We start from the raw sequence: 22,003 nt of genomic DNA, 5'->3' as shown, positions 1-22,003 counted from the left end.
CCTAACGTGGCCTAAGGGGCGGCGGAGGAAAACGGAGGGTCGCGGGTTGAAATCGTCTCTGCGGACACTCCAGACACACACAGGCAGGGAGCAGTGGATTTTCCTTTTAATGCAAAAGGCGGCAATACAAAATGATGCGCAGGAAGCCCAGGTTCTCCGGGCACTTCAGGGGCAGCCAGAGGTGAGGGTTCCCTCCTCCGGAACTCGCTCTCCCCGCCCCCTACTAACACTGAGGCAGGGAATATTCTGCTGCCCCTTTGCTGGGGTTGCCCACCTGTAAGGGCCAGAGCTGTGGATCTGCGAGACCTCCGACTGGCCTGAAAGGCCCTGCCCTGGGGCAGGAGGGGAGTGAGGTTTTCCCTCTTTCCGCTGGGAAAGGAGCTCTCAAGATCTAAAGTCCCACAGGAAACGAGGGGACTTGAGAAGGTGGCTTTCACTGGCTGCAGATGCGGCGGGAGCGGCGGCCTGCCACATCTGGACAACGAGGAGCAGGAAACGTGATGGGGGTAGAAATGTGCGGAGGTGACAGAGATCCGAAACCCAGAGCTGGGTCCTCAGACTTCTTCCTCTTTCCTTCGCATCTCCAGCTTATAGACAATCTGGTAGCCGTCATCCCAGGCGTAGAGCTGGCGCTCTCGGGGGTTGTAGCGGAGGCTGGCATGGGCCCCGTACCGGCGGGGGAAGTAGGGGAGCGCTGCCCTCTCTGGGGTCAGGGTGCCGCTGGCATCAAAGGAGCATTGGATGCGGGCCCGGCTGGCAGGGCGGGTGTTATAGACGACGTACAGGGTCCCGCAGATGACAAAGGCAGCCTCGGCGTTCTCTCGGGGACACGGTGTGTCCCACTGCTGCTCCGTGTCCAGAGTCTGGGGGTCTAACTTAGCCAGACACAAGTGCCTGTCGTCTTCCCGAGTGGCATAGACGGCCCACAGGCCCTCCTCGTCCGCGGCCAGGTCAATGTAGGTGTCGGCCGTCAGCCCGTATGGGGGGATCAGCCCCTCCGCGGGGAACACGGAGCTGTCCACCACCGTTCGGTTGGCCAGGTGGAACTTGATGAGTTGCAACGTGTTCTCCAGCCCCCCTCCCCCTCCGGGTCCTCCGGGAGGCCTCCGGGCATAATAAAGAAAGCCCCCGTACACCAGCTGTCCTGTGCCCACCCAGGGGAAGGGCACCCGGACCCGGGAAGCTTTCCGGGCAGCCATGGCCAGGGTGAAGTCCCGCAACCTTGGGAAGACAAAGGCTGTGTCGTTCTGTGTCCCATCTAATACGTAGATCTTCTCTGTTGGCCCCATTGGATCCTTGGTCCATAGACCAGCTGGGCCACCAAACCGCTTCAGGATCTTCATCGATCTCACCTGAGAGATCGTGTAGCCACAGTCTGGCGGGGAGGGAGGAAAACACAGGACAGGGCAATACCGGCAAGAATTAGATGCCCACTGTGGGGAACCCACCAGGGGGCCATCTGGAGGACAGAGGGCATCTGCCAGTGGACACCTCCTCTCTACGGGAGACTAGGGGAAAGGGCACCCCAGAAACTCTTGCAATGGACCTGTCATTATAGAGATTCCCCTAAAAGAGATTCCAGGAGGCTGCACCAAAGTGGCCTGGGATGAGGAGAATGACTGGGAAGGAACCAAGGAAGAGCACAGGTTCTGAGAGTGTGAGGGCTCTGTTGCTGGATGGCTTACCTGTCAGCATATCGTACTTCTCATTTCTTCTGCCCTTGCCTTTGATCCCGGGGCCTCCGGTCACCTTCTCGTCAACCTCCACACAGGGTAGAGCTGGGTTTTGGGTCTCCAGATAGTCAACCTCCCGCTCCAGACGGTCTACTCTCCCCGAGATAGTGTCAGCCTCAGTCCTGAGGGCCTCGCGCTCCTTCTCGGCCACCTCCAGTAGCGGCAGCATCTTGTTCTTGAAGTCCCTCAGCTCGGCAGCGTGCCGGCTACTTTGGTCCTGGCACTGGGCCAGCCGTTCCTGCAGGGATGGGGGGGGGCAGGAGGGGGCTGGAGGGTCACAACTCTCAGGCAGGGAGAGGCCCGACCAGGGAGCAGGGAGTGGGGGAAAGCACACACTCAGCCAGGCATCCACTCCCCTTCAATCTCCCACTGAAAGGAAACCAGATGTCAGAGATGCCAAATGTGCAAAAAACCCGGCACGGATCACCTAGGCTTCTATCCCCAGTTCGTGTCCTCCAGCCCACGTTCTCCGTGAGCCTCACCTCAGAGGCCATCCTCTAAGCTGCCAGGGCGGCCTAAGTGCATGAGGTTGGTCAAGGGTCTCTGCTCCATTATACAGTGCTCCACTCGGGAGTGCACATATTTCCACTTGGGAAGTCCCCAGACTTCAAACCGTTATAAAAAGCAAGATGCAAGCTCTCTGGGAACTTCCAACTCTCACAGAATCACCAGCTCATCCTGAGAGGCTTCCCTACCACTCTGTCTAGCTCTCCTGTCCCCTGTCCCCTTATTCCATGCGATCTCAGGGTAAAATAGAAAGGCCTGTTTGTTCTGGAGTCACTCTGCGGCTGTGGGGAAAGAGCTGCGATTGCGATCGTGAGGATACCCTTAGTAAAAGGTGAGAGTGTTCTGTAGCGCCTCACAGAGCCCCACCTTGTCATCCCCACCCCAGATCCCTGACTGCTAGGTGAAGCAACAAGAGTTGTAGAGCCCTTCCAGCCAGCCTGGCCCAGGACGAAAAGGGAGCCACTCACCTCTAAGGCAGCTAGTCGGCGTTCCATGTACTCCACGAGGTGGTGCTGCTGTCCTTGAAGGGGTCGCAGCCACCATGACAAAAGGAACATGGTGAGCAGAGGCGTGTAGGGCCCCATGGCAGCGGAGAACAGGGCCGAGTAGGATTAGGAGCAGAAGCGCGGTCCGGAGCCTTTCCCGCTTAAGCCCGCCACTTAGCTTTGGAGGCGGGGTGGGGGCGGTCCCTCCTCTCGTCCTGGATCTCGGGTCTCTCTCACTCCTCTGGAATGCTCTCACAGGCTCTTTAGGTCCCCCGCCCCCTCCCATCCGCCTGGATTGATTAAACACAGATGGCCCTATGGCAGAGCGGCCAGAAGCCATAAGCACCTCCCGCCTAGGCTGTAGGCTCCCCAGGAGAGGGGAAGAAGGTGAAACCCCAGGACAGAGGCCTTCTGGGCAGTCACCCAGAAAAAGAAGCTAGCAGCAGGAGGCACGGCCCCAGAGTACACTCAGCAAACTCTGTTCCTGTTTTAGGAGAATGCATGCTTCCTTCCAGCGCTGGCTGCTTAAGAAACACCCATCATTAGTCTTTTTCCTTTCCCAGCAATAGTAGCATGAATTGTTTTCTGCCTTGTTCAGTGTAAGCTGGAAGCAGGGAAGACGAGGTTTGAGGGGAAGAGGTGGGAAAAGATCACCGCGGTCCTGTCTGCATTACCTTCTTCTATAGCTCATTGGCGCCACCTTGCGATGTCATCTCAGGACTTCTGGGGAAACCAAGACTTAGATCTCACCTCCTGAGGAAAATTTTCCACAAAGCAAGCCAAGCAGATTGAATTTACAGGAGTTTTTTTTATCATGAAAACACAGATTTCCCCACAGACTACCCAAGTACTTGAGGAGCTATTCCAATCTCTCTCTGGCTTAGCCTAAGGAAGAGTATGTAACTGAGATTTAAAAACAAACAACAAAAAACAACAAAAAAATAAAAATAAAAACGAACAACAACAAAAAAACCCCCAAATCATTGATAAGTTAAATTAGGTTTTGGTTACCTGGAAGTGAGATTGATGGCAGAGCCTTTCTACTTGGCTTTCTTTTACCCGAATGCTTCTAAGTATATTGTCTTACCAAAACTGGGGAATGTTCATGAGTTCACACTCATTTCATGTTCATTTATTTAGGAAAACAAATCTGAAAAATGTATGTGTTGCAGTCTGAATCAAAATAAACGTGTTCTGACTTCCCTACTAATGGGAGAGAAGAGCCTACTGATCATTCCTCTTGGTTATGGTCCAAAATAGTGTTTCTAAATGTGTCTCATTCCTATGTCCCAACCACAACCGCAGAACCCCACAATGAATTAATGGCCATGGTACGGTAGATGTGGCCGGAAACACGTGTCAAAAGAAGTCAAACGAGTATACCTTTTATTCATTGACCTGCAGTGATCCATCTACACAAATCTCTAATTCTTTATCAGGAGAAATTTTGTTCACTTTAAAACCAAGAGAAATCTTTTGAGAAGGGCTCCTTCTCCAAAAGGACTATGCTTCTAACGATGTAGCTTGAAAGAAGGGAAAAATATCTTCTGTGGTGATTCTCATTTTCATTACAGTACTTCAGATGGTCGGCGGAACATGCTAGGAAACAAAGTTTAATTATCCTGGGTCACAAGTTCTGCCTCTTTCAAAGAGCCAGGACCAGAGGATCTTCAGTTAGGGCCCGGACACTCCATTCTTGGAGAGTGTGTTCTATCGACCCCGACTCATTTCCACTGTGGAGATTTGTATGAAACCCGCCACTGATGTTCAGATGCAATGTATTTAGCCACTCCAAAGATGTCGTTTGTTGATCCTCTTTGCAACCCTCCAACAGAAGTCAAAAACAGCCACATAAATCAGAAAATTTACCCATTTTATTGATGCATTGCAATTGCTCTACATTTTACCATATTATGTAGAAAATACTGAAAATACAAGCTACTTTGTAAAACCAAAGACAAACATTGAATCCAAAGATAAACTATGTTTTACACAATGGACCCTTTTCCCGTAGTTAGTATTAAATTTTAAATATCTATTTCTTTTGTTAAAATGATTATTTTACATACTCCCTAAGTACATCTGCATTACAAACATAGCTCAATAATTCTCAGAAACTGTTTCTAGAGGCTTGTTGTAAAAGGAAGCGCACAACCAGAAAAGGGAGAAAGCAAAAAAAGTTTAAATCGCACACAATAACTAGCATATCAAATACATTTAATAAAGTTGGAATTCCATTGCAATATCAAGGATTCAAAGCAGAAATACTAACATTACATATAATGTACATATAATGTACTGCTACATGTAGTGAGATTATTTTTCAAGCTGAATCAAAACCACACATTATATAAAGTTTAGCAACAAACAACCATGTAGACATGCTGCACCATCCATCAGTTTAAAAAAATAAAATAAACCAAAAACTAAAATAGGAAGCAGGCTTGGGCCATTCCTGTCACTGAGAGGCAATTTCATTTCCTATCCTAAAACAAACCAACCTAACCAGTGGGTTTTTGCATAATAATGCTGAATAAAACACACATTACTGTGCTTGCCTGGCTAAGGGCAGTCAAGCTGAGCCCCTCTAGTGGAGGACGATGGATGGCCAGAACTGTTTGAAATGGAGTTCTTATTCCTGGGGCTGGTATCTGAGCTGAGTACTGACAGCAGTATTCCCTCCTGCAGGCTCTTCAAACTCTGGAGTGATCAAGTTGCCCAGGAGCCCAGAGTGGCTGTACTTAAACCTTCCCCGCTTTCTCTCTCAACCCTGCAGGGGAGAAGCTGGAAACGCAAGTTCTGAAAGGACGTAAAGCCTTAAGCTGGTCTGAGGCTAGGCCACTGGCTGAGTTCGCAGGGCTTCCCCCATCCTGTCAGGGCCGGCAATGTTAAACCCCAGGGACAGAATCTAAAGCCACATGGAGCACATAAAAATTCAGCAGACACAGATTTTTACCTCGGTAAATTTGAAATGCCAATTTGCAGACTAAGGCTGAAAACTTCTAAAATTCTTAAAGCCACACATTGCTAGTCAGGTGATTAAGATAACAATACACGCTCTTGGTATTGTCTTTTCCCCATAAGTTAGTAAGACTCACATCTTAAGTGGTATCTACTTATTGGACAGGGCGGGGCAGGAGTGGAGTGTTCTGTATATTTTCCCTGCATCTCATTTGTTACAGAAACAACAAATCTTATCCCTTGTAGAGGAAAGAGGAACAATGAAATGTTTCTCCTGGAAACTTAGGTCTGCCTTTGAGCAAGAAAATAAAAATACACTCAGCAAATGAGGAAACACAAAGATCACACACGCAGACCAGAAAACTATGTAACACCAGTGACAGAAACTATAAAAACTGCTTGGGTATCTTCACCAATATAACGGTGCAAACACAACTCAAGAGAATAACCCCACCACCACCACCACTCCTCAAAAAAAAAAAAAAGAAAGAAAGAAAAGCAGAAAACACCAACATGTTCCTGGTAGGCTGTACTGACTATCTGCCCCATCGTGGAAGCCCTTACTCTTTACAATGAAGAAACTCCAAATACCTTGACAGCTCCTCGGTGTTCAACCCGGTACAGAGCTGGCTGACCAGGCTCCATGAAATCTCCCATCTCCATCCTGCACCTCCTTGACGCCATCTCTACAAAGAACCAGTCCTAGACTTAGCCCTCAAATAACAGAATTTTCAATTCAGATGGAACACTTCTATATCTTAGAGTTAACTTTCTTCCCCCAAATCTTTTATGGGCAGGAACATCCCAATCCCCAGTACCCTCCACTTGACTCACATCCATGCAGGAGCTGAGAGTACAAGGACAATTTCACAGCCCCAAGAATACTCAAGTTGTTAAAAAGAAACCTCCAAAGCCCGATGACTCGATAGGTTTTGGTTTCTTTTTAATATTCTTCACCGGCTCAGAAACCTTTGAGTTCCCTGTCACCAGCGGCATCACAAAACTCCTCCTCATAGTATGGGGACATGGTAAGCAATACAACAGGCTCTTTGGTATAAACAGATCTGTTATAGGTTTTTTTTCAACAAGCAAATATTTTACTAGGAATGTCAACTATTTGCAGGAAGGACTGCCACATGGGAAAAGGGGGAAAAGAATCTCATTCTAAAAGGTGATTGCACATACTTAAAAAAAGAAGAAGAAAAAGAAAAAAACACATATTTCATACTGGCTTGACTCCTCCCACCTGCTTCCCAAATTCTCACAGAAGCAAGGTAGCAATGCACCGTGAGAGAGCCAAATGGGGGAAATGCTTCTGTGAGAACTCAGCTGAGATTCCAGACTGGAAAGGGGTAGAGGTGGTGGTAAAGGAGAAAAGCTGCTGTTTTTATTTTTCAGTCTTGGCAGGGAAACTGACAACAATGCATTTACATGGCACAGCTACTGATCCTGTTCTGCTAAATCCCAGTGAACAGCGTGGGGTCCATCCTAAGGCAAGCTCACTGTAAACTCTATGAACCACTACATTATCATATAAGGCACTACAATAAGGGAAGGAGGAGAAAGGGAAGAAGAGACACACACTGAACAACTCCTCACCAGACACACCTGTGCAAAACAATTCCAAGGGTCTCCTCTCCTTGCAGGCAATGCCCCTGCTCATTCAACACTACAGTAATATGCTCTAATATAATTGCAATTAGTTCACATACATTCCAACAAGTATCAGTTCATTTTGGTTTAAATACAATGGAGACATCCATTCCATCTCCGGGGTAACACTGGAGGATCAGATACACACTAAATACACAATTCAAGTGTAATCACTACACATTTGATTACAAATAACATTTGGGGTTAGCAGGAAAAATTGCTTGTTATATTTTTCTAATCAATATGTACATATTTAATTATGCAAAATATTAAAACACCACCATTACAAAACTTCTAAAATATTTTTAAATTCAGTAATAAATTTTTAAAATATTTTTTGCAATTCCTACATGCACTTATTGTATAAGTCTTAATAAGAGAGCATTCAGTTTGCTGCTGGCATACAAAGGAAGCTACTTTAAAGTATAAAAGCTATACACAAAGTTCTTATCTGGTTTCAGATCCTTTTGCTTTCTCCCCAGATAAATCACATAGAACAGAAGGGAGAGATGAGGCAAAGAGAGAGAGAGAGAGAGAGAGGTGTATTATTGAAAATTCATATTAATCTTTAGGCAAAGCTCACCAATGCCAAAAAACTTTAGACAAAGCTCATCAATACCAGTATCGCATAATACAAAGAGATATTGCGTATAAGACAACCACCACCATAAAATAATAACCACCTTAATGGCTTTTCCAATAATAAAATTTAAGCTGAAACAGAGACAAAGACTTTTAAAAATAACTTAAGAAGAATGCATGGTACTTCATTTAAAAAGAATACCTAGTGCTTACATGGTAGATATGGATTCTCTCACACTAAGTTACCAGCAAATGGTGAGCTGCCTTTTTAACACTACTTTATAATAAACACAGGAGCAACTGAGAGAATCCCAAGAGTAACATAGAGCAGTTTATAACCAGTTTTGCTAAAATAACAATTGCCCAGTAAGTATAACATGACACAAAAACAAAACTAAAACACTGTAAGTCTAAAGTCCCATAAAGAAAGATAAGATTTTGAGGAGAAATGCCTGATAGTCAAATACAGACTTGTGTAAGCTGCTCTTAAAATAGGCAATTAAGTCTTGGTTTTTAAACAAACAGAAGAGTGATTATTTTTCTTTTCTCACTTGTTACCAGATTTCAAGTCCTTCTATCAGCATTTTTCCTCTGACCAGCAATTACAATAAAACAAAGTTAAATAAAGAGGGGGCTTCACTTGGTTTTAAAAACATTTATAGAACTCAAGTCAGAGAGAAAATATTTTTCAAAGGGTAACTTCAGAACGATCTCTCTTCCTTGGTAACTGCAGAAGATGGGCATCTCAACTCTTCCAAATACCAAAAATGCTGTCACAAAAATAAGGAATTAAAAAATAGGGCAGACTTTGGGAGACTACAACAATGCAGTCAACACTAAGACAGGTTCCCCAGAGAAAAACCTTCTGCTTCAGTGGGCCCCTGCAGGACAAGTTGCTGGCTAAGGAGTTTCTGGAGGGGCTTATGGGAGGAGCTCATCATCGTGTGTCATTAAGAACTCAGGGCCAGGAACAGGCAGCCATGACCCCTCCTCCCTCTGCTCACCAACTACAAATAGGAATACTGGCTGATCTTGGTAGGACTCAGTGGGTATCCAGTGTAAATTGTTGAGCCTCGGGAAGACCCGATGTAGGACTGGGTGGCAAACTGGTGTTGGTACTGAGCAGGGGCCACACTGGCTGAAGTGAGCAGGCTGGGCCCAACACTGACAGGGACCTGGTGCACCAGGGTGCTGGGGTGGGTGCTGTAGGCTGCAGCATGCCTTGAGGAGCCCTGGGGGGAGAAGAGATGAGCAATGGAGCTGGTGGAGCCCAATGCAGCAGCGGAGGTGGGGGCAGCATACGTATACAGGTGAGGCTGGCTTGGCAGGTGAGCGGGGGCTGGGGCCAGGTGTGGGTGCCCCGTCGAGTGGAGTGGGCTGCCGTGCTGGAAGGTGTAGGGTGCTTGGGAGAGCGGGGCCACAAACGCCTGCTGCCTGCGGGGGGCAGGGTTGCTGCTTCTCTCCTGTGAGGTCGACGCTGACGATGACTGCTGGTTCTGGAAGGAGTAAGAAGGGAGTGAGGAGCCTGGAGGCCGTGCTAGTCCAGGGGGCACCCAAGGCCAAGTTGAGAGTTGAGGTTCTAACCTGTACTGCTCCTGGGCTGCAACAGCACAGAAGCTCCCAGGCTGGCAATGCTGTCAGAAGTCAGCCTCCATCCCTCCACCTCTTGGCAGAACAGATCCTAACCCAGCCCAGAGAGCAGCAGTTTGCTCTGAAGTATGACAGAGGCAAGGGGAGGGGGGGGGAATCAAGAGTTCACAGGGTTACCCGCTCCTGCAAGTTAGTAACTGTTGACTCAACTCACCCTATTCTGGCGCCAGGGAATTTGAATTTTTCCTAACCTTTCTTTCTTGCCATTGTTTTCTTTTGTTCTCCTCTAAGTTCTTCATATCCCTCTTGACTTGTGGAGCCTAAAACACATGCACTAACTCGAATTTACACTTGCACTTGCATGTGCTTTCTTTCTCTCACATACATACACACACGCGTGCACACTCACAGTTACACCCTCATGTTTACACTTTCTTACTCCTGGTAGACATCATACAAGCACCAGAATTTTAGCTGAAGAAAGAGTGAATAGTTTGCCCCCTTTAGAAAGAGAATAGTGTCCCTCCCCACCCCATCAGATCTCACAGTGGTGTGTGTGTGTGGGGGGGGAAATCCCAGACTCAAGTCAACACAGAACACTAGAACCAGTTGGTGAAGTGGCCACAAAACTTTGTACTGTTTCTTGCCTCAAGTAATCAGGGTGAGGCTTGGGTTATTTATGACCTGGGAGATAAAGGAAGAGGTCTCATGTGGTGTGGTACAGAAGCAGGCAGGGAGGGACTAAAGCATCCATGGCTCTTTCTAAATTCCAGACATTTCTCTAATCTTCCAGGACAGACTAGGGATGTCTGATGGAAAACCTGGAATGTGCATCCTCAACACTCTTACAGAGGGAATAAAAGGACACAGCACATGCAGGTATGACGCAGGCCACAAAACACCAAACTGTCTGACACAAAAGGGGCTTCATTTGGCTTTATTCAGCAGTCCAGCCAGAAGCAGAGTTCTCCAGAAAGTGACAGTAGGGAGGGCCCCAAACAGAAGGCAGCAGCCCCTAGCGCTTACCTGGCTAAGGTTGAGTGGCTGTGCTGCACTGGTCCCCCCGCGTGGAACTCGATACCCTGTGGGGGTGATACAGCATCCAGATGACTGCCCACTCACTGAGGCCACTGGCTTGGTCTTACTGCTCAGGAGACCTAAAGAAGGGTCAGACCGTAGTCAGTTATGAGTGGCCTCAGTTAAACCTCAGATGGCAGCATATTCATCAGTCCACATTTGCATGAGGTTTGCAAGAAAGAGGTAAGGTTTCATGTGTACCTTATTTCTTTAATTACATTTACAGCAGAGGAACAAACACTGCAGAACCTACTTTTCTGTCTTACTACAAAGCTCCAAAAATAATCTTTGAAAAGAGTCTTTTTTCCTTCACTTTAGTAAATCTAGTCTCCTGTAATGTGCAAGACACTACTAGAAATACAAACACCAGTAGGACATAGTCCCCATCCCCAGGGGCCCTAGGGTTTTATGTGGGAAACGGTTAAACAAGTATAGACATGACAACGGGAAGCTGAGGAAGATGTTGGTGATCCTTAGAGGACACTGAGGTTTCAAAGGGGCTTTAAAAGAAGGCAAAATTAGATCTTTTTGGGCACTATCTTCAGGTTCTTAGAAACTGCAGGGTAGTTGGACATAAGCAGGATCAATTTCAAAATTTTGCTTCTTTCTTGGTCCCACTAGGAAAACAGAAGCATTTATTCAATGATCTGTGGAGTAGCCAATCTTCCTTGGACCCCACGGTGGACAGAGCTCCTAACAACACTCGCCAGTAGCATGGCGTCAGGAAGTTCTGCCTTGCCTGCAATGGGACAGCTGCCTACTTCTGATGGAGGAACCGTACCGAAGCTTAATGATATCCTGAAATCAGAACTCTGTTCGTGTCTCTGGCAGTAACATAATTCAGAGTAAAAGACTAACTAATTTAAGTATAGCACAGACACCAATTCATGCTCCCCTCCTTAAATGTATAAGAGCTGCCACTGGAAAACAACTGCCTAGATAAGGACTCTGTTTCCTGGGCCCCCAAACCTCTTGGTGGGGCCACGGAATTAGTTTGCACTGTTTCCAGGGCTTAAGAGGTAAAGAAATGTGTGTCCCTCCCCAAACTCTTTCCCTATATCTCACTGGAGACTGAGGATTCCTGGGCTCTGATCCTTCACTCACTGCAGGCCCACCAAGTAGGAGCACTAGCACTGGGAAGTGAGTAAGAAACGAACTTCTATTACGTCAAGCCAGGGAGATCTGGGGCTTGTTACTGCAACTAGCATTACCTGATAACTAGGGAGCCTAAATCCAACATTTAACAGCAAAAAAGATGGAGGTCTTTAGGTTGATAATAAAACCATGAAAGTATCAATGCTATGACACTGGGTAAGAAAAGATCTAAGTATATCTTGTTTTCCAAACAAAAACAAAGATAAAAATGTTTGCAGTCATTTTTAATATTATCAGTTCCTGTTCACCCTGGATTGTCAAATTTGAATCGGCTGTGGCAAAAAAAAAAAAAAGTGGCCTGCTAATTCTCCCTGCCATATGACAGCTCGTCTGCCTTCTCCCATCAACAGATTATTTCTGAGACTACAAATTCACTTTTAGATCAATCCAAACAAAATAAACATAGTAAGATAAATTGATCACCGAAAATAATTTCACATCACAAGGAATGGATTTCCGGGATTAAGTAACTGGTTGCTACCACTGGCATAAGTAGACTAGCAACATATTAAGGTTATACTCATCAACACAGAATTCACCTGTGGCTGTGAAGATGCTCACCTGAGGCTTGGGTTGCTACTGTGCAGTCACCAAGCTGAGTTTTCAGTGGAGGCACAATGATGGTGCGGGTGCTAGCGCCATCCCCCACAACTCTGCCGGGCCCCTCCACAAGGGATCCACTATTGCCCCGGAGAGCACTCAGGGTATCAGTGGAATATGGGCTGCTCAAGGAAGAGTCAGAATCTGGAGAGTCATTGACAGTGACATAACTGATGACATTTGACCTTGCCTTCAGGCCAGAGCTGAAGAGAAGAAAACACGTGAAAATTCAACTCCTGTTTAGCAATGTTTCTTTGATGCTTTCTGGTCCTCCCATGATTACAAGGATAATGACAGCGACAGAATAATACTAGCAGCGGTGAACTTCTGAGTGCTTATTATGCGTCAGGCACTATTCTTACACTCCACCTATGTCTCACCAAATCCTCACAACACTTCTATGAAGTAGGTACTACCACCCGCATTTTGCAGATGAGGATGCTGAAGCACAGGAAGATTAAGACACTTGGCCAAGGTCACACAAGTGGTAAGTGGTGAAGACAGTACTCAGAGCCAGGACAGAACTATGCCAGATGCACACCTCTAACAGCTCTTCTATGGTGCCTCTCCGCCATTTCCACTCACGGTTATTTCAATAGTATTCTTCAAGAACTACTTTTTCCCCATATCATCCTGCTAGACTAGAAACGGTTCCTTATTATGTCTAATCAAACTTGCCATACTTTTTTTTTTTTATGTTCCTTTACAAACTAAACTCCACCTCCTAACTTTAATTTTTCCCCGAGTTTTGGAAAGAATTGGCTTCAGTCAAAGCAATCCTGCTGATTACATAATTATAGCTACTACGTGGTCACTTTTCCTCACTGGAAAGTTTACCTTTTCTCTTCCCCAAATCAGTTCAGAAACCACTTTTAAGACTTAGTTTCAAAGTCTAGGGCAGCCCTGGTGGCGCAGAGGTTTAGCCCTGCCTGTAGCCCAGGGTGTGATCCTGGAGACCCTGGATCAAGTCCCACGTCAGGCTCTCTGCATGGAGTCTGCTTCTCCCTCTGCCTGTGTCTCTGCCTCTCTCTCTCTCTCTCTCTCTCTCCTCTCTCTCTCTCTCTGCATCTCTATGAATAAATAAATAAAAAATCTTTAAAAAATTAAAAAAAAAACAAAGTCTACGTCCCATTTGTAAATACCATTTTGTTAACTGTAAATACCATTTGTAAGTAGCTCTTTTAAAGTACTTCATTCTAAATTTACTCTTTCAGTTCATTAAACTTCATTTATATAAAACTGCATGGTTTCTTAGTTACTGTCATGTGTGAATCTGAGACTACAAATTCACTTTTAGATTAATTCAAACAAAATAAACATAGTAACTACCTCCTCAGGTATACATAGGGTTATTCTGTCTTCTTTATGCCTAACACAAAGGCCCAGTGAAGAATACAACACAGCATAATCAAAGCAATTGACTATGTTAGCACTAAGAGAGAGGTGTATGTAACAGTTCTTAAATGTATCCACTCTCTCTAGGTTAACTGCCCAGTTAAGAACTTGGATTAAGGTGCTGAGATAAAAGGACATTCTTTGATACTTACATTCCTCAAATTTCAGACCACAAAGCAAAAGAAAAAGAAGTTGCACTCTTCCAAAGAGGCCTTTGCAGATTAAGAAATTACAAATTATCTCCTGATTACTGACTTGTTCCAATTAATTGCTGTTTATATGCTTCTGCTACGGCATCTATTTTCAGACTCTAAAGGTCCTTAAAGACAGGGAATCATGTCTGTGGTATGATGTGCATTCCAAGGCAAAGCAGATGAATATTAAACAGCTTAATATCCAACCCCCTTCTAGCTAATGTATCTGAAAAGACTGATGATTTAACATGATGCTCAGTTGTGGAAACTTGAGTGTTCTGTCTCATGCATCCAAGACCATGCTTCCAAAAATACCATTTATCAGTCCTTCCTGTCACAGCCCAAACTGGACCACTTGCCTAAAACCAAGAGTCTAAGCTTAAGGGTAGGAGCCAAGGAACCAGTGGGTCATTCACCTATCTTACCTGCTAGGCTTATACTTGTTGTCCTCTTCCTCATCAGTGTCACTGCGGATGGTGATGACACTCACAGGAGGGCTGGGAGTATCTGGAATGATGATTGGCTGATGCTGATCTGGGACAGGAACTAGGGAATTATAAGATGTGGTACGGAGGGGACTGCTCCCAACCAGAGAATAGACTTGAGAAGGCAGAACGTCCAGAGAAGACCTGTAGAAAAAGGTCACAAGGAAAGACCGCTCAGTCCTTGGCCCCCCAAACCATCCATCTTTTCCCCAGAACTCTTTCCAGCTTGTTCTTTAATTCATTTTTACCTAATCATTAAGCCAATACACTTAACTACAGAAGTTCCAATAAATAATAAACTAGTCGTGCTAGCCACAGTTTCCACCAGGGATAAGAACCCTAAAATACAACATAAATTTTATTTTTGTATGCCCATTACTCCATGGTTAAATTTCACTCTGTAATGTGGGCAGAGAAATAACAACATTGGCATAAAGATGGCCTGGATTCAAAGTAGCAGCAGAGAGAAAGGATGTGCATAACCAGGACGCACCTGGTATGCATGCCCAAGTCTCAGAAAAGGTTAGCTCCTCCTCAATTCGGCAGCCACTTGCTGCTTCACACCAAAAATCTATACCATGGCACTTTAAATGCTGGCAACATCTTTCCCAAACTGGCAGTTTTATCTACCAGTTCTAGCAGAGACTTACTTTGAAGAGACTGGAGCAGACTGCTTATTCTTCTTGGAAGGGAGAGAACTGGATTGCTGTTGTCTGACAACATGGGCAACACCAACATTCAGGGGCTGAGCAGTGGCCAGTGTCACATGGTTAGTCAGCAAGGAGGGCTGCTGCATGATGGTGCTGTACTGGCTACCATGAGAATGGGCATTCCTGTTTCAATGGAAAGACACAGAGAAGACTGAAGACTTCAACCACTGGGGAAATAGGTCCGAAAAGGTATCAAAAGCAATGAAACAACCAAATAGAGCTACATTTTAAATTGGGCACCTGGATTATACAAGGCTATAGTTTCTAATTGACTAATAAGACTTTCTTAAAAAAAAAAAAAAAAAGACTTTCTTTAAATCTGAAATAAATGATTCCCGATCTCAGAACCTACTGTTTTCCTATATTCAAAATTTTCTCATTACTCCATCTCCTAGTCTAATAAGGATTCTTTTCTTAAAGAATCTGAAACAAAGATGCATCTCTCCTTTCCTTCATTTTCTTCCCAGTCTGACCAAATCATCAAACACTCCTGCCATAAGGGATCTGTCCTTGCAAATCTCCCAGAGAAGAACACTGGGTACTTGCCTCCAGTCTGTGAGCTGCTGGCCACTGCCCATGGCCTCTGGAATCACTGCTGTGGGCTGGACAGAGTTGTGCAGAGCTACCCCAGGCAACTGTTGCCAAGTTGAAGGCAGGAGAATTTGTTGGGTTCCTCCAGGCCAAGCCTGCTGTAAGGAAAGACACACAAAAAGAACCAGACTTGACTCATTCTTGGCTTTTTCTTTTGTTTTTCAGATGAAAGAAAAATTCATATCTTAAGAGAAGTTGCCCGTAGATTGTTAACTTGCAGAGATCAAAAAAAGAAAAGTCAGAGGGGCTCAAGGTTACAAGTCTTACAAACAGGGAAAGACAACATGCTGCTTTCTGTCAGCCACCTCTTTAACATGACCACCAGGGTATTAAAGAAAAGAAGATCCCTGTGGTTAAGAGTTTCTGTAATATACTGTAGAGTCAAGGAGTCTGAAAGTTCAGAGGTAAGCTCTGGTTAAATGATGGAGTTTCATTTTTGCAATGATTCTAAAAATATCCCTAAAAAGAGTTAAGACAGCTCCCTTGAGATTAAAAATAGGAATTTTAAAATTTAAGTGCCAATCAGTTAAGACATCAGGTCAGTTCAACCCATAAAACAAAGGGGAGAATTGTGTCTTTTTAAAAGGGTAGAACTTGGAACACAGAACCAGATGTGGATGACCAAAGGCCAAAATCCTTTGGCAAACAAGCTTATGTCAGCAAGAGAAAGCTAACTTCAACATATATAGCCATATGATAGAATGAAATAGGGCAGTAAGTAAAATATTTCCATAATAGATGCAGGGAGCACCATATTTTGCTTTTAATAGTTACCTAAAATATACTGTTTAATGTATCATTTATAGAAACATACTTCAACATAAAAACTAATCACTACTAGAAAATACATCATTTCTAGTTTTTAACAAGCGCTTGCAGTAGACAGCAACAAATATGTTTTCTGAACTTCTTAGAGAAATTCTGGCATTTTCTAAAAAAATGGGAACAGATTTGAAAGTTTCCTTTTTAAACTTAAATTCTACAGTACAATCACCTACAATGCTTGGGTACATATGGTTCTTTCTTGAATTTCAAACTGCAAGGCCATCAACACACTGTTTTAAAAATATTTCTGCAAGTAACAGATCCACTTGTTACAAATACTGGTTCCAAACAAGAAGCCTTCAAAGCAGAGAAACTGCAAACACGTCTGCTACCATAAGCAGAATTTAAAACAAAATAAAACAAAACAAAAAATAAGAGAAGTATGTTAAGTCACACCATGCGTCTTTCCATAAGCCAACACCTGCACAAGACAAAGCATGTAGTTTAATACAGAGCAAGAAATAACATTCCAACGTGAGGCAGAAATCTGGCGTTCCAAGCGACGAACTGTTTTGACAGAGGAAGAACAAAAATATGCAAAGCTTAGCAAATGACTAGTGCAAACTTAAGAGAAGCAGCAAAGGAGAAGTTTCAACTAACATTCTCAAAACTATAGGTGAGCAAGTTAAAACCAGTGGCTTGGATCAATCAAGTTTGGAAATGTATCTGACTCCCTCGCACTCAGGTTTTATGCTTAGGATATAATTAATCTGGAGGTTGACGAAGACTTTTAAACTAAAACCAAACAAATTCCAACAACCAAAGTATGTTTCTGGAAGTGTTTACACTCACATGAGTCCTTGAGAAACAACAAAAGAAATGTAAAGCCACTTTGAAAGATGTAGATATCAGTATTCGATAGTATCAATAAGGTTTTTCTAACTTTAAATTTCAAATAACGAAATGCTGGGATGTCCAATAAACAATTCTAACTCCCCCATATAAACCAAAACACATCCAAAGACCACTCTGAAGGGTACAAATCCTGAAACACACCCTGAGGTCCTATTTGTTTTTCCTATCTCTAAGCCCCATAGTATTATATTTGCTGCTGTATTTAATAACTTTTCCCCAGGACTTGCAGTAACAAAGGTATTGCATTTACATAGAGGTTTTTGGCCATATTTTTTCACCTTTGTATAAAGACCTATTTGTAAAGTCATTAATTTCTCCATAAACCCCTAAAAATGAGTTCACCTTTAATCTCAACCAACACATGAAATATGATCTAAAAAGATTCTAAATGGAACATCTTTAAATGGAAGATATAAGCTGCCATCGATCATGAATGGCAAAAAGAGTTACCTTCATGTGTTCAGAGAAGGAAAGTTAACATCAGCTGATAAAGTAGTAAATTAAGAGCATCTTAAACATTTCTACATGTACAAAAATTTTAGAAGATTAAAATAGCAAATAAAGAAGGAAGCTAACTTGTCAAGGAGTTCAAATTTTGGCCATCCGGATACCTGTAGCAGAGCCAAACTAAAGGCCATTTCCTTCATTCTCAAGGATCAGAGGGTAAAAGGGCAGAAAACAGATAACAGTGTTGAAGTTCTTCTGAGACTACACCAAGAGCTTTTATCACACTAGGCTGCCAAAGAAGAATTAAAGCGATCTGGCTCCTTACAGAGCCACACTGAATATCAGAGTCAAACAGTGCTTCAGCAAATGTTGGGGAGGAAAACGATGAGACATTAAAAATGTAGCAAGAACACAGCCACAAGATGGCACATGCTTCCATGCCCTCTGCAAAAACTAAGTTAAAAATTTTTTTTTCTTTTGAAAAATGAGAAAACCAGAAGAAAACAGAACAAAAACAAACAGGAAAAAATAAAAAAGAAAGAAACCAAAGAAACTCCGTTAGTAACACAATCAAGTGAGGGAATTACCAGTACAGCGGCAGTCTGTTCAACCAGCGCCGGCCGGCCGGCTGCGCAGCTCAGAGTAAAGGGCACCGCATACTGCGGTGTGATGGTGGCTACTTGAGGGTGGAGAGTTGCTACCATTAGTGGTGTACAGCTTCCCTGCAACGTAGATTAGGCAGGTGAGTGAAACAAACACGGAGGCAGGTTATCTGGATTCAGAAGGGTTCTCAATCCCCCCAAGATATTACCAACAAGTAGTAATTTTGTATCACCTAAAATGCATGTACAAACACAACTTTCCCCTTCAACTCTGCTCATCAGAGCATCAGCTCACTAGGTCAAATGTCAAGGCCTAAAGCGATAAAGGATAGGAATCCTTCTTGGGCCAGATTCAGAAGATCGGTTCTACAAAACTCAGTTAACAAAGGCATGTAAGAATTCCTCTTCTTCCTACTCACAAAAGAAGAGTTTTGGACTTCCAAATTTCCTCTGTGTCATGGGCCACAAACATTTACACATAGAATTGAAAACATAGTATCTGTTGCTTATTTGAGTCTTTCACGATTTTCTTGCCCATCTTGGTTGCATGTCCCATGGCTAGTAGAAAGTTTTAAGGCTTTCTATAGCTTAAACACACAGAGTGAAGGAATGTAATACTTGAAGAGGCATCCTGATATGATCCAGCCTCTCTGCCATGATGTCATTCTGAAAGAGTGAGCAAAGGGGACATGAAACGGAACAAAAGGGGAATATCTTTAGAATCAAAATGTTGTTACATGTGTATGAAAAATTAACTTCATCTCACAAAGTCTGAGTAAGTTTACTCAAAACACAATGACTCAAGGTCTGGGTATTTATTCCTGTAAGTAAGTCTAAGGAAGACATTGGCAAAAATTGTAATAGTATTAGGAATGAGGAATCATTCAACTATAGATGTTTCATTTTAAGTCCACTGAATCATGACCAAGAAAGATCTTATGGTCAAAGCAAATACCATCTTCCAGGACAAAATATCTGCATCTCAATAGTGCTTCAGTGATACTGAGTGTCCAAATTGTTATGGCTTTTACCTGCGTAAGAACTCCTGACTGTATTTGTAGTGGCTGAGCAGCTGGCGCCTGGGGTACAATTGGCACAGCATTATCCATCCTCACAGGGAATCCAGAATGTTTTGTTGTTGCTTGTAACCCAGCTGTAGAAAACAACAACACAGTTAAATTGCTTTGTTAGGTCTGCAGTATTGTTTATTTTGTTGTTGTTTTTAGCTTTTCTGTTCAAATATCGACCACCCGGGTTAGTTTTAGACGTGTAAGACAAAGGCATTTTATAGAAGTCTAGGGAGTTAAGAAAAGGGAGAGTGGTTTGGTTCCTTTGAGGTTAAATTCATGGAAAGATGTTTGATACAAGAAGGGACAGTTAAGGGAATTCTAAGAAATTTTTTATCCTGCAACACTTATAGCACCCATCCCATTCTCCCATTAATAGCATATGCAAAAGCAAACAAACCTACACTTATTAAGTTACATTCACCTTTTAATCCATTAGGAGGAAAAAAAAATATTTTTATACATAATCTACTAAAAGCAAAGACTTAAAAAAAAAATAAATAAATAAATAAATAAATAAATAAAAGCAAAGACTTGAAAATAATTATAACTTTTCATTAAATTATGATTCTTAATTAGTTAAGAAAAATGATCATTACTTATTAAGTTACCCTTTCAGAATATTTTAAGATGTTTTACCCTACTCCTCAAAAAATTTACAAACTGTACATTTTACACCTACCATGTGAACTGAAGAAATTATAACCCAGGATAAAAATATTTAAAAAGTAGATATATTTGTTTATAGAAACACTTTTTTCTATTTACTTTAGGAATCTGCCTTTGCCATTGACAGCTTTCTAACAAGGCTCTTTTGCAACTAACGGACAACTAAAAAAAAAAAAAAAAATTGGGAATTTTTTTGCTGCCTTGTTCTGGCATAAATGCTGAATAAATGTTCCCTGCAAATAGGAATTTCTTATTCTGGGGAAAAGAGCGGCTTAAGATAGTTCTCCTTTTTGCCAAGACTTGAGAAGAGAGATTTCAAAGCTTTCTTTTAAACCTGTCCTATCAAAACCTTCAATGTGGAGAATTTAAGCTTCTATTATCTACTAACAGAAGTTTCTCTAATTCACTAATGCCTGCAGTTTTGTTAAGTGGTGATACATTTTATTTTAATTAGAATATTTCTTCAGTGACACTTCTTAAGCTATCACCAACTAATTTCTCTTAATATTACTATGGAGATAGCAAATAAGCATAACTCCTAAACTCTAATACTGTACTTTTCAGCAAGTCTCCCAATTTTCCATTTCAGTGATTTGCAAGTATCTTAGCAGTAAGATGTCATACTGGAAAACACAATCCAAAAATACACAAAGTAAGAGAGACTAGTAAAATCAGAATTAAAATACTCTAACAATAACTTTTCAAAAGTGCCATTCATATATTAAAAAAAAAAAAGTAAGAAATCCAGATATCCAAATCAAAAAATCTGCCAGCCATAAGGCAATGCTATCTAATAAGACAGCTAAACAACATCAAAATTCTTGTCTAAATTCCCAGGACACATGGCCAACTACAAGACAAGATTACTATAATAGCCTCCTATAAGTGGGCAGGAACAAAGGGCAAAGGCAGGTAAAATTTAGAAAGAAATGTTCATGATAAAGGTTCACCTATAAGTTCCAGGATAATGAAGTAAAAGGGGACAAAGTAACAGAATAAAATCATTACCACTGAGCAAACTGTGTATCTATTTTGGTCAACTGAAATAGTATAGAAAGTAGTATTTATAGTACTGACCTACAAATGTAACTAAATAAGCATTAGATTGCTTTCCTAATTTAGGCTAAGCCACAGCAGTTAAGCTAGTTTAAAACTTGCTTCTTCAGGGAACTATAAGTGGAAACAAAGATTAACAAAAGGCAACACTTTTGGAAGGTTTTCCCTAAACCCTGAACTAGGAAATGATTCAAAGTTTTGCTTTGCTTTTGTTGTTGAATACAACCTGTTAAATTTAAAAAAAAAAAAACCCATGGTAGTATGGAAAGAAGAGTAAAACTGTCTAATTGATGAGGGTTGTCATTTTTCCTCTAAGTATATAGTATATTGTAAAAAAGCAGATGGTGAAAGAAAAGAAGGCAACCTGGAATAGCCGACTGCTGGGCAGAAACCAGCATATGGCTGTGGCTGGCAAATCAACTGACAACTCTTTACAGCTAAGTTTAAATACTAAGAGGTGGTACAGAATATTTCAAAATCCATAAGCCATGAATCCCACTGCCTGGGTTCAAATCCCTGTTCTACCACTAACTAGTTATTAAAACTTTGGGTAGATGAGAGAATCATTCAATTTTCTCACCTATAATGGGACAGAATGACATTGGGCATAATGACATTGCCCACTTCCTAGGATTGTTTGTGAAGATGAATTAATACATGTAGAAACAGAACATTATCTGGTGTGTACATAAGAGCTATTTGCATCCGCATTACCTTAATTTAAAAACTCCCTTTTGTCTGGAAATTTTATGATTTGCTCTAGC

The 22,003-nt window shown here is 42.7% G+C and overlaps 2 protein-coding genes across 15 annotated transcripts in view; both read right to left on the bottom strand.

The window, feature by feature from the left end:
• Nucleotides 1–88: 88 nt before the first annotated feature.
• OLFML3 (olfactomedin like 3) lies at nt 89–3,163 on the bottom strand. The gene is made up of 3 exons (XM_038561820.1): nt 2,708–3,163; nt 1,686–1,971; nt 89–1,375 (listed from the first exon to the last, which is right to left on the bottom strand). Exons 1-3 carry the CDS (start codon nt 2,822–2,824, stop codon nt 555–557), a joined length of 1,224 nt encoding a protein of 407 aa, XP_038417748.1. The 5' UTR covers nt 2,825–3,163; the 3' UTR covers nt 89–554.
• A 1,416-nt stretch (nt 3,164–4,579) lies between these two features.
• HIPK1 (homeodomain interacting protein kinase 1) overlaps nt 4,580–22,003 on the bottom strand; it is a 51,459-nt gene continuing 34,035 nt past the window's right edge. For 5 of the 14 annotated variants that reach the window (XM_038561792.1, XM_038561796.1, XM_038561797.1 and 2 more), the window contains 10 exons: nt 19,479–19,600; nt 18,433–18,567; nt 15,674–15,816; nt 15,068–15,250; nt 14,358–14,561; nt 12,305–12,546; nt 10,538–10,668; nt 9,763–9,831; nt 9,506–9,602; nt 4,580–9,417 (listed from right to left, as the gene is read on the bottom strand). In XM_038561792.1, coding sequence (XP_038417720.1) covers nt 8,843–9,417; nt 9,506–9,602; nt 9,763–9,831; nt 10,538–10,668; nt 12,305–12,546; nt 14,358–14,561; nt 15,068–15,250; nt 15,674–15,816; nt 18,433–18,567; nt 19,479–19,600 — 1,901 coding nt within the window. In that variant the 3' untranslated portion in view covers nt 4,580–8,842. Of the gene's footprint in view, nt 9,418–9,505; nt 9,633–9,725; nt 9,832–10,432; nt 10,669–12,304; nt 12,547–14,357; nt 14,562–15,067; nt 15,251–15,673; nt 15,817–18,432; nt 18,568–19,478; nt 19,601–22,003 lie in introns of those variants that run through there. The other 9 variants (XM_038561793.1, XM_038561794.1, XM_038561801.1 and 6 more) reach the window with 9 other exon arrangements.

This window comes from Canis lupus, chromosome 17 (assembly GCF_011100685.1).
Source record: "Canis lupus familiaris isolate Mischka breed German Shepherd chromosome 17, alternate assembly UU_Cfam_GSD_1.0, whole genome shotgun sequence".
Taxonomy (NCBI): domain Eukaryota; kingdom Metazoa; phylum Chordata; class Mammalia; order Carnivora; family Canidae; genus Canis; species Canis lupus.
Note: the sequence above shows the minus strand (reverse complement) of the source record. Positions and strands in the feature narration are given on the sequence as shown.

Excerpts from the sequence above, each read along its gene's own strand:
- OLFML3 (XM_038561820.1), bottom strand. The coding sequence starts at position 2,824 with ATGGGGCCCTACACGCCTCTGCTCACCATGTTCCTTTTGTCATGGTGG. Across the intron at positions 1,972-2,707 it reads GCCGACTAGCTGCCTTAGAG|GAACGGCTGGCCCAGTGCCA; the intron begins GTGAGTGGCTCC and ends CCATCCCTGCAG. Across the intron at positions 1,376-1,685 it reads GAAGTACGATATGCTGACAG|ACTGTGGCTACACGATCTCT; the intron begins GTAAGCCATCCA and ends CCTCCCCGCCAG.